Source organism: Venturia canescens, chromosome 9 (assembly GCF_019457755.1).
Source record: "Venturia canescens isolate UGA chromosome 9, ASM1945775v1, whole genome shotgun sequence".
Classification (NCBI taxonomy): Eukaryota; Metazoa; Arthropoda; class Insecta; order Hymenoptera; family Ichneumonidae; genus Venturia; species Venturia canescens.
Genome location: NC_057429.1, coordinates 4,254,761 through 4,267,775, shown reverse-complemented (window position 1 = coordinate 4,267,775; position 13,015 = coordinate 4,254,761). Strand labels below are relative to the sequence as shown.

Sequence of the window (13,015 nt, the reverse complement as noted above, 5' to 3'; positions counted from 1 at the left end):
GCGGAGTGCTCGGCATTCGTCATGGAGTACCTCGTGGACGTGCAGGGCTTCCAGTACCACAACTTCATAGTCAAAGAATTGGCCGTCGCTCCACTCAACTCGCCCGACTACCCGCTGGTCTTCCTGTTCCAACCACCGACGCCGTGGAGCGAGATTCCCGCCAGGTACAAGGGTGTAAATCTCTGGCTCGAACGCAACTATCATCGTCTGCGCTGGAGCGCCGGTGACGTACCCTACGACGAGGTCGAGAACGTGCTTCGCTCGGTTCTACGCGACGCGAGCACCGTCTACGTGAAGGGTGAGCAGAAACAACGGTGGCTCGAACAATTCGGGTTCAACGCGCGTGACGTGGTGGACTGCCCGTCGCTCAGGACCTCGTGCAAACTCGCTGCAGCATGCCCCCACCACGATTCACCCCATTGCGCACTGCGAAACGTTCTACTGTTGCGGATCTACCTTCACGAGTCGCGACCCTCTCTGGGGAGGTCATTGAAGCTGTGTCATCGGGGCGAACCTCTCTCAACCGCCGACATCGCCCAGCTGCCCAAGGAATTCATCGTGACCTTCGCCGCGTACAGCGTCGATGCTGCCTGGGAAAAATTGCCCGAGTCCCTCAAAATGGATCCTGAAGTTGCCGAGTGTCGACGATGCCGAGAGCATACAATGGAAAAATTGTTCGCGCCACTCAAAAGAGAATGTAAACTTTGTAAACTCGATTAAGTGAATAAAAAAATCTTTTTTATAATTGTGTGTCCGTGATCTTACTCAATAACTATCCCAATATTTAACTATCCCGATATTTAACTATTCCGATAGTTAACTTTAACTATTTCGCTAGTTAACAATTCTGCTCGGGGTTGCCGACTTGTATCCGCACACGAGATCTCCACTATCCAAATCGCCATCGGCGCGCGGACTTTGAATCCGTTCGAGGTTTGTTTGGGCTCAGTTCGATGTTTGGGTTAGAGAGGTCATCCTTTTTACCGACCGTTTGGGAGGCCATCTTTATTACCGACCGTTTGGGGCGCCATCTTTATTACCGGCCGTTTGGGTCCATCTATCGGCATTTACGCGAACTATACGGCGCGCGGACTTTGAATCAGTGCGATGTTTGGGTTAGAGCTCAGTTCGATGTTTGGGTTAGAGCTCAGTTCGATGTTTGGGTTTGTTTGGGTTAGAGCTCAGTTTGATCACATGTTTGGGTTTGTTTGGGTTAGAGCTCAGTCCGATGTTTGGGTTTGTTTGGGTTAGAGCTCAGTTCGATCACATGTTTGGGTTTGTTTGGGTTAGAGCTCAGTTCGATCACATGTTTGGGTTTGTTTGGGTTTGTTTGGGTTAGAGCTCAGTTCGATGTTTGGGTTTGTTTGGGTTAGAGCTCAGTTCGATCACATGTTTGGGTTTGTTTGGGTCTGTTTGGGTTTGTTTGGGTTAGAGCTCAGTTCAATGTTTGGGTTTGTTTGGGTTTGTTTGGGTTTGGGCGGCCATCTTTATTACCGACCGTTTGGGTTTGGGCGGCCATCTTTATTACCGACCGTTTGGGTTTGTTTGGGTTTGAGCAGGGAATCTACTTTACCGACGGTCGGTAAGGTAGATTCCTACATGCGGCGGAAGCGGCATAGCTCTACTACTTACTTGTGACTTTAAAATATAGTTCAATGAAATCTTGAAACGGATTTTAAATATTTTACTTGGTCTTTTAGAGAAAGCATCAAGAGGAGCACGCGCGATATAAAGAATATGTACGTCTCAAACGTCAAGGTCGGGTAACTTCGATCATCGATAGGAGACGTTGGTCGTGTCTTTTCGATCAAAACAAGTTCGAGGAAAACGTCACCGATTTCATCTTGAAATTCATGTTACCATTTAGAGTTGTGGAGGATCCAGGTTTTAGAAAAATTTTTGATGGTAAATAATGAATTTAATATTTCAGGGAAGACCCATTTTGTAAACACCCCGGATAAAAAATATGAAAACACCCGTCGAAATTTTAAGTCACACGAAACGATAGATTGCTTTGTGAAGTAAATAAATATCCAAATTCCGCAAAAGGCGTTCTGAAGAGAAAATATTCCGGTTCAGTTTTTTTTCACACATGTTTTACGATTTGTGTTTGACTTGGTACGCACTTTTGAATGTTGTCGTTTTTTTCCGGATGTTAAAAATCAGGTTAACAATTATACTTGTGGAAAATTTTTCAAATTCTTTTTCACAGGACAAGTGAAAGGGGCAGCACAAATTTCAATTTAGTTTTTCTCAAAGAACTCTTTTCAATTAAACGGGTATGAAAATTCAAATTTCAAATTTCGTGGTCAAAGTTCAACAGCATGTTTATGAATATTTATGTTTGGAGTTTTTTTTTAATTTTACACTGACAAGTTCCCTTGAGTTTCGTGCAATTTTTTGCTCAATTATTTGAATTTTTCTAAAAAAAATACCAAGTTCCCTTGAGTTTCGTGCAATTTTTTGCTCAATTATTTGAATTTTTCTAAAAAAAATACCATGTTTAGAAAGTGCGGCGTAAGCAAATTATGAGGTTCCGGATAAATTGTTCGAAGGATAAAAAATTTTCAAATTTCCGACTGTTATATATTTTTTTCCCTGCAATATTTTTTGGTAATCTTCTTCGTGACCACCTCATGTAGATTTCGGTTTTGAAAAATAATTTTATTTCCTCTGATATTTCATTTGGAAAAAATGGATTTTAAGCTAGGAAAATAGTGCTGAGTTGATAAATTCAAATGGTTCATAGATTTCAAGATCCAAAAAGGTGATTCCCAAATAAAACACCTGACGCGCTACACTCTAGGAAAGAGAGTCGAGGAAAATTTATCTATAACGATGAATGAAATCCGAGATCAACTGAGACTCTTGATTAATGAAGGTGGCTTGGTTTGTACCACAGCTGACGTGTGGACAGGAGGAGCGCGCCGGTTTTTGGGAGTCACAGTCAGCTGGGTGAGTACATTTTTGGTCTGACATGTTAATATTTTATATTGCACTTTCCTACATCATTTCATCCAAGTGGTTTTCAGCATAATTTCTTCAAAAATCGTTAGAAATTTGTATTTAAAATAATTCTGATTTATTTTAAATTCAACCTTTTTTTAAATATTTTTCAGAATAATGTGTAGATCGTTAAAGCATTCATATTGTTTTTCTATATCAGTCCCCATAAATAATGTATCGTAAGACCAAACAATCAAGTTATAGTAATATGTATATTACTTAATTAAATTACATTCAATTCAAATATAATATTAATATTGAATACTCAATATTTTAATTTTTAATATTTTATTATGTTACATATACATATATACCGACGATGAACATTTGGTATTTTTATAGATTGAACCTAAAACATTGACAAGAAAGTCGGCAGCTATTGCCTGCAGAAGATTCCCCGGCACTCATTCTTTCGACGCTATAGCAAATCTCCTCTCCAGTATCTACACATCGTTTGGATTGACCTCAGAATCCATAAGAGCAACGGTTACAGATAATGCCAGTAATTTCGAAAAGGCCTTCAGAAAACTGGGCATCGAAGAGTTGGATAAAGTTCTACCGGGTAAGTGCGGCGAAAAATCAGCGTTCTTTAATTTATTCTTCCTTAGCACTACACTACAACCTACACTGCAGTGAAAAGTCAAAAGAAAAGGAGATACGAAAATGGGTGTTCCTAAAACGGTGTTTTGAATGTGTTTAATTTCATTTATAGAAGATGAAGTTCAAGGTGAAGTTCAAAGTATCGATACTGACGATATCAACGCTATCGAAGAGTACTCGAATCCAGAAGACGAAATTGATATCGAAGAGGAATTCAGCGAGGAGTGCCAAAAAATACTACCTAGGCATTGCAAATGTGCTAGCCATACCATGAACTTGATTGCGTCTACTGATGTTCCAAAAGCAATAGCTCGAAATGATCCATTGAAACGAAAGCACAACTGTGTTTTGAAAAAGTGTTCATTACTCTGGAAGTTGCTACGTTCTCCAAAAAAACGAGAAACTTTGAAAACTGAACTCGGAATTGCAATTCAACGGCCAGTCGTAACTCGCTGGAATTCGAGCTACGACTGCTTCAAGCAATTACTCGGCATCAAGGCGAAGCTTATTGATAAAAATATGGAAGGCCTAACACAACCTTTCACGGCTGGAGATTTCAACTACTTAGAAGAGTATGTGCGATGCTCAACTCCGCTTGCAAACGCTATCGATCTTTTGCAAGGAGACACGTGTTATTATGGAATCTTATTACCAACACTAGTATCTATGAGATATCAACTTAACGAGCTATCGAATAGCGATGATGTGACTTTCTGCAAACCGCTGATCAAAGTCATGATTGATGGTATTAACAGGCGATTTGAAAAATTGTTCGACTTCACAGAGCTCAATGTTGATGCGGCAATTGCTGCTATCTCCCATCCGCGATTCAAAGGTCGTTGGCTAGCTCAATTTAATGAAGATCAACAGAGACTGATCCATCGCCGGTTCGTAGAAGCTGTTTCTTTAGAAACGCTTACCGAGGCACGCATTCCGCTCGATGAAAATCAAGATGACGAGTTTCAATTCGGGCCCTCTGCAGAAACTATCGCCGAATTTGAACCATCTTTGTCTCAAGGAGAAGTGAAGGCAGAAGTGACCCGGTACTTAAAAAGCAAGGAGACCCAACTTGTTATGTTAGAAAAGTTCCCGAATATTCGGAAAACTTTTCTAAAATATAACACCCCATTGCCGTCTTCTGCTCCGGTGGAGAGACTATTCAGTTACGCGACGATGATGAATATGCCGAAATTCAACAGGATTAGCGAAGAACATTTTGAGCAAAGAATCTTAGCTAAAGCTAATCATAAAAAAAAATATATTTAAATGGATTCGTTTGTTACGAGAATATTCCTGGCTACCTATGTATTAATATAGTAATGTGTAGAAAATAAATATGAAGATTCAATGGGAATAATTTGCATTAAATCAATAAATTCAATAGAATTCATTCCGGTTGAATCGTTAGATCTAATGTTGTATTGGAACTTATTTCCATTGAGCAAATCAATTCAATTTTTCAATGAAAATCATTTTCATTGAACCATTGATTTTAATGATTCAGTGGAAATAAATTCCATTAAAACATTAGATTTAATGATTCAATGGAAATATTTTCGATCGACAAATTAAATTCAATTATTGAATGGAAATTACTTTCATTGAAGCATTGAATTCAATGATAAAATGAAAATTATTTTCATTATGAATTGGAAAAGTAATGATTAAATGCATTGATTTTTCATTAAAAAATTTGCAACCCTGGTTGACACTTATTTCCAATCGAACGAAATAATGAAATATTGAAAAGTTTCGTTGACATAAAAGCATCGCGCATTTTTTTATATTTTTCATTTTCACACACAGATGAAAAAGGTGTAAAAGCGGCCGCTACATTTATGCGGCCACTTTTATAACGGTTTATTATACCACAAGTTTTAACAAAATAAATATTAGTATACACTTTGTTAGATGACGCGAAAATTATTTTTATTTTCCCGCACGCACTTCCTAACATCATAACCCCAAACGTGAAAACGACGTGAAACTTCGGCTGGCGACTTTCGAGTGATTTCGAGCTCTCGAGCTCCTCAGCTTTCCGCCAAACTTCCTTGCTCTTTTTATTGAAAGTCATTGGCCCAAAAATTCTCTCACCTTTCATTGGTTGCAGCAAAATTTCTCTCGCCCGGGATTGGTGATCATGGGGGCCAAGGGGCCTATGTTTGTAGCGGTTGGAGTACGCGTATACAAATACATCAAATCCTGAATGTGTTAGTAACTTTTGCATAATCTTAAGCCCGTGCAAAGTTTTTTCTCAGAAATTACGACATTGATCATGCTGATTTTGGGCTCATTTGACAGAGAACTTCTTAATTAGCTAAAAGTTCAATTTTCAAAGCCGTACATAACTCATGAGTTTCGTAATTTAAGAAAATCACAAGCGAATTTTACCCCCACCACCGCGAATCGTTTTATTCAGAGAAAGTATAGTCTCGGCGAGAGCCTCAGGCCAGCAGACGATAAGGCTGTCTATGTACTTGTCCCGAGACTCTACCGAGTCTCTTGATCTTGGCCCGCAACACACTTTTCTCCATGCTCTTGGATTCCAAATAGACGAAACATATTAGAGTACAAGGAAAAAAATCGCCAAAGTCCAAAGACACACCTGTGACGAAATATTTCCAGTACAATTTTGACGACAAATAGATCTTATTTTGTGGAAACCAACGTTATAAGCCGAAAATCATATTATGGCCCACAACACACATTTCTCCATGCTCTTGGATTCCCAATAGACAAAACATATTAGAAGACAAGGAGAAAAATCACCAAAGTCCAAGACCAAACCAGTACCGAAATATTTTCAGTACAATTTTGAAGAAAAATTGGTCTTTTATGGTGGACACCAACTTTATAAGCCGAACATCATACCCAGGGAAAATGAGATTGGCAAAAGTACATTGATGGTCCCTTATTTGCTGATAATTTCATGAAAAAGATTATCCCATAAAAAATGTTCGTATGAGAATGGAATCTATAAAAATGTACTAAGCAAATAATTCATAGAAATTTATACTAAAATCCTATAACCGTCATAACATAAATGAGGAACTTTTGAGAAAAAAGGCGTGATATCAAACCATAAACTTCCCCTAGGGAAAAAAAGGTTGGGACAAGTACATTGATGGTCTCTTGTTTCTGGATGACATAGAAAAAAGATTCAGATCCAGGAAAAAAATTCTATAGAAATAACAAACGAAAATTGAAAAGTTCAAAAAAATTCAACAAAAATAAAAAACAATCGAAAAAATTCTGTAAAGAAAAATAAAAAAATTTCAAAAAAATTCATGAATATTGAAGACCTTGAAAAATGTACTATCCAAGTTACATGCAGTATAAAAATGTATGATATCAATTGGAGGCCAAGTTTTTATTGATAATTTGGAATATTTATCGAACAAATTGGAAACTTTAATGAAATTCATGATAATTATTTTCAAGAAAAAAGTTATTGAAAAAAAAGTCATAACGGAAGTTACGTGCAGTACTAAAATGTATTATATCAATTCGAGGTCAAGTAATTATAAGTTATTCGAAATATTATAAGCTCCGGCGACAAATGAGCGTTGAGAATGCTTGTCGGGCTCACAACGTTTTACCAAAAATACTAAAAAATTAATGGAAATAAAATCATTCAAAATTCATATGAAAGTCATTCGTTACTTCAACAAGGTACACACTTTAAAGAATCGATTCCCCTCCGACTTTCAGGATCCCCTGGTATTATTCACAACATTCAACTTCGATTGGGTCGGTACAAATTATGTTCAAATACGTCTTAAACGTACTTGTCCGGCCCATCACTTTTTATTCAAATTGCTCATTCGAAAACAAATCAGGGCTGTTCTATGATGACAAATATAATAAAATGGATAGAAATAAAAATAATATCTCCAAGTAATTTGAACTTGATTGTTCGCAGGTTCGTATAGCAATATCCACTTCTCATTTTCTTCAGTGAACACATACCATTCGGTAAGAACCAATGAAAATGAGAAATAATCAGGCGCATTACTAAAAATTTTCGAACCTACTCAGCCATGCAATGTTTTATTTTCTATAGTCACGTACACATTTTGATAAATATCACTAGCCGAGTACGACACGTGGATTCCTGGAATTTGGAGAAAAATGATTTTGTTGTGAATTATGACTCCATATAACATAAATAGATTAATCAACTTCATCTTTCATTTTCGTTTCATTTTGACAAGAGCGATTCCAAGGAAAATTATTTTCTCGGGAATTACTGTTCCTTAATATTAACACATGCATTAACTTCGTTTTTGATTTGTTTTCGAATGAGCAATTTGAATAAAAAGTGATGGGCCGGACAAGTACGTTTAAGACGTATTTGAACATAATTTGTACCGATCCAATTGAAGTTGAATGTTGTGAATAATACCAGGGGATCCTGAAAGTCGGAGGGGAATCGATTCTTTAAAGTGTGTACCTTGTTGAAGTAACGAATGACTTTCATGTGAATTTTGAATGATTTTATTTCAATTAATTTTTTAGTATTTTTGGTAAAACGTTGTGAGCCCGACAAGCATTCTCAACGCTCATTTGTCGCCGGAGCTTATAATATTTCGAATAACTTATAATTACTTGACCTCGAATTGATATAATACATTTTAGTACTGCACGTAACTTCCGTTATGACTTTTTTTTCAATAACTTTTTTCTTGAAAATAATTATCATGAATTTCATTAAAGTTTCCAATTTGTTCGATAAATATTCCAAATTATCAATAAAAACTTGGCCTCCAATTGATATCATATCAAGAGACGCGGTAGCGGCACGACGCCAAGTATTAAAAGGAAAATCAGCAGCGCGTAAAGAAAAAGCCAGCGCGAGCCCTGCCGCACTCTTATATACGCGAATATGCCGATTTTTGACGTCACAGAGTTTTCAAACGGCGCTTGCGGACAAACCATATTATTAAAAAATCTAAAAATTAGTGAGAATTTTTTTTCGATTTTTCCCTTTCCATTGGTCTTTGTTGGAAGTAAATCCATTCAGCCATTCCCGAGATATGTCTCTTTAAAGAATTGAGACCGAACGCTTTACGATAAATTTCATTTCTTAGAGACAGAGAGGCGTAAGTTGAGCATGTTTACGTTCGGACTTACGGCCTTTGCAGGCCTGGTATACATTTCTCGGCTCTCCTGTCACACAGTACGCTGAACGCGGCTACCCCCTCTCTTGCGCGTCGCCGAGCGAGAGAGACAGAGAATGTGCGGACAGCGGGGGCAATACCAGCTCCTGGCTTACGCATAACTCGTATTATTATATAATATATATTTTATTTATTAATAAATAATAAAATAAATTATAATAAATATTTTATTATAATTAATGTATAATACAATATATATATTATATTATACAATATATATTATAATATAATAATAATATAATAAAATGAAAAAATATAATATTAAAAATAAAATTAAATAATAAATAATAAAAATAAAAAAATATAAAATCCTGGTCGACGCCGCAGGATTTTTCGAGTATGTCTAGGTCGACGACCCTATAATATTTTATGTCCGGATATATTCCACCATGGCTTTCGTCGTCTAGGTATGTTTTTTCATGGTTTTCGAGGTCTGGGTCGACGGCTCCTTAGTTTTCGATGTCCAGGTATGTTTCTCCATGGTTTTCGTGGTCTCGGATAATTCCTCCATGGATTTCGATGTCTAGGTATATTCCTCCATGGTTTCTGATGTGAGAGTGTATTTCTCCATAGTTTTTAATGTCCAAGTGTATTTCTCTATTATTCTTGATGTCTAGGTATATTCCTCCATGGCTTTCGCGTTCGAGGTCGACGGCTCCACAGTTTTCGATATCCAGGTATGTTTCTCCATGGTTTTCGTGGTCTAAGTATGTTTCTTCATGGTTTTCGCGGTTGAGGTCGACGGCTCCACAGTTTTCGATGTCTAAGGTATGTTTCTCCATGGTTTTCGTGGTCTAGGATAATTTCTCCATGGGTTTCGATGTCTAGGTATATTCCTCCATGGTTTCTGATGTCCAGGTGTATTTCTTCATAGTTTCGGATATCCAGGTATATTTCTCCATAGTCCACTAACGCCTAGGTATATTCCTGCATGGTTTTGAATGTCCACGTGAATTTCTCCATATTTCTTGATATCTAGATATATTCCTCCATGGTTTTCGTGGACTAGGCATGTTTCTTCATGGTTTTCGCGGTCGAGGGCGACGGCTCCACAGTTTTCGATGTCCGAGTATGTTTCTCCATGGTTTTCATGGTCTAGGATAATTCCTCCATGGGTTTTGCTGTCTAGGTATATTCCACCATGGTTTTCAATGGCTAGTCATGTTTCTTCATGGTTTTCGTGGTCCAGGTATATTCCTCCGTGGTTTTCGATGTATGGATATGTTTTTCCATGGTTTTCGTTCTAAGTAGATTCCTTCATGGTTTTCGCAGTCGAGGTCGACGGCTCTACAGTTTTCGATGTCCAGGTAGTTTCTCTCGGGTTTTCGTGGTCTAAGATAATTCCTCCATGGGTTTCGATGTCCAGGTATGTTCCTCCATGGTTTTCAATATCTAGACACGTTCCTCCATGGTTTTCAATATCTAGACACGTTCCTTCATGGTTTTCGATGTACGGATATGTTTCTCCATGGTTTTCGTGGTCTAGATAGATTCCTCCAAGGTTTTCGTGGTCTAGGTATGTTTCTTCATAGTTTTCGCAGTCGAGGTCATCGGCTCCACAGTTTTTGATGTCCAGGTATGTTTCTCTCGGGTTTTCGTGGTCTAGGATAATTCCTCCATGGATTTCGATGTCTAGGTATGTTCCTCCATGGTTTTCTATGTCTAGACATGTTTCTCCATGGTTTTCGTGGTCCAGGTATATTCCTCCGTGGTTTTCGATGTATGGATATGTTTTTCCATGGTTTTCGTTCTAAGTAGATTCCTTCATGGTTTTCGCAGTCGAGGTCGACGGCTCTACAGTTTTCGATGTCCAGGTATGTTTCTCTCGGGTTTTCGTGGTCTAGGATAATTCCTCCATGGATTTCGATGTCTAGGTATGTTCCTCCATGGTTTTCTATGTCTAGACATGTTTCTCCATGGTTTTCGTGGTCCAGGTATATTCCTCCATGATTTTCGATGTAAAGATATATTTCTCCATGGTTTTCGTGGTCTAAGTAGATTCCTTCATGGTTTTCGCAGTCGAGGTCGACGGCTCTACAGTTTTCGATGTCCAGGTATGTTTCTCTCGGGTTTTCGTGGTCTAGGATAATTCCTCCATGGATTTCGATGTCTAGGTATGTTCCTCCATGGTTTTCAATGTCTAGACATGTTTCTTCATGGTTTTCGTGGTCCAGGTATAGTCCTCCGTGGTTTTCGATGTATGGATATGTTTCTCCATGGTTTTCGTGGTCTAGGTGGATTCCTCCATGGTTTTCGTGGTCGAGTTAGATTCCTCTATGGTTTCGTGGTCTAGGTATGTTTCTTCATCGTTTTCGCAGTAGAGGTCGACGGCTCTACAGTTTTCCATGTCCAGGTATGTTTCTTTCGGGTTTTCGTGGTCTAGGATAATTCCTCCATGGGTTTCGATGTCTAGGTATGTTCCTCCATGGTTTTCGTGGTCCAGGTATATTCCTCCATGGTTTTCGTGATCTAGGTAGATTCCTTCATGGTTTTCGTGGTCTAGGTATGTTTCTTCATGGTTTTCGCAGTCGAGGACGACGACTCCACAGTTTTTGATGTCCAGGTATGTTTCTCTCGGGTTTTCGTGGTCTAGGATAATTCCTCTATAGGTTTCCATTTCTAGGTATATTCCTCCATGGTTTTCAATATCTAGGCATGTTCCATCATGGTTTCCGTGGTTCAGGTATATTTCTCCATGGTTTTCGATGTTTCGATATGTTTCTCCATGGTTTTCGTGGTTTAGGTAGATTCCTCCATGGTTTTCGATGTCTACGTGGACAGCTCCATACTGTTCGTTTGCGGGGTATGCTTCTCCTTGGCTTTCGTCGGCTAAGTATGTTTCTACATAGTTTTCGATGTCCAGGTGTATTATTCCATCATTTTTTTTATGTCTAGCTATGTCCCTCCATGGTTTTCGTTTTTTTTTCATGGTTTTAGTGCGCGAGGTCGCCGGCTTCATAGTTATCGATGTCTAGGTATGTTTCTCGATATTTTTCGTGGTCTAGGTTGACCGCTCAACAGTTTTCGATGGCTAGGTCTGTATTTACATAGTTTTTGTTCTCTAGGTATATTTTTCCATCATTTCCGTGATCTAGGTCGATGGCTCTATAACTTTCGATGTCTAGGTATGTGTTTACATAGTTTTCAATGTCTAGGTATATTCCTCCATGGTTTCGGATGTCCAGGTATATTTCTCCATAGTTTTCAATGTCTAGGTATGTTCCTTCATGATTTTCGTGGGCCAGGTATATTCCGCCATGGTTTTTGATGCTAAGTCAACAATTCCATCCTTTTTGATGTCTGGATATGGTTCTCCATGGTTTTCATGGTCTAGGTCGTCGGCTCCATTGTTTTCGATGGCTACGTCGACAGCTTTATGGTTTTCGATGGATAGGTATATTTTTTCATGGTTTTCGCCGTCTCGGTATGTTTTTCCATGCTTTTCGAGGTCTAGATCAACGGCTCGGCAGTTTTCAATGTCCAGGTATGTTTTCCCATTGTTTTCGTGGACTAGATCGACGACTTCATAGTTTTCACTATCCCGGTCGATAACTTCATAGTTTCCGATGTTGAGGTGAATTTGTCTATGGTTTCAGGTATGAAGGTCAACGGCTCCATAGTTTCCGATGGTGCAGTCAGTTTTTCTAAGGATGACTACGTTGACGACCGCATGGTTTTCGATGTCTAGATTGACGACTGCATGGTTTTCGATATCTTGGTCGATGGCTCTATTGTTTTCGATGTCTAGGTTGGCGACTATAGGCACCAATAAAGGCATATAAAGGGATTGATTGATTTCATTTCTTTATCCGTTCGTTTAATTGTTCAATTTTATCCACAAATTTCACCCATCTGTATTGTTTATCAAATCATTATATAACAGGGCCTCTCATATTTTATTGGGGGATCGGTTTTTTTCACAATCGTTCATACAATACTAATTAATTATTGTTTTCATAGTAAATTTGAACAATTGTCTCTTCCCGAGCTTCCGATTGAAAACCATGCACGCCAAGCTTGTGTGTAATGTTGAAAATGAATTTGTGCAGTACATCGTATAGATACAATGCATGCACTTGTACGCGTAAACTGTTTTAAGTTTATAACCCGAGCTAGCATAAAAACAGATGATAATCTCTTAATAATTGCAGAATCATTCGAGAAACCTTTGTTGCTTTGTGACGTTTGCTGGAAAATTTTTCTGAATAAATGAGGGATTAGGGCTAATT

General features: G+C 38.4%; 1 protein-coding gene across 1 annotated transcript; it reads left to right on the top strand.

The window, feature by feature from the left end:
• The first annotated feature begins 21 nt into the window (after positions 1-21).
• Positions 22-4,996, top strand: LOC122416256 (uncharacterized). Its single transcript, XM_043429017.1, has 4 exons — positions 22-697; positions 2,750-2,955; positions 3,349-3,568; positions 3,719-4,996. Exons 1-4 carry the CDS (start codon positions 22-24, stop codon positions 4,870-4,872), a joined length of 2,256 nt encoding a protein of 751 aa, XP_043284952.1. The 3' UTR covers positions 4,873-4,996.
• Positions 4,997-13,015: the final 8,019 nt, after the last annotated feature.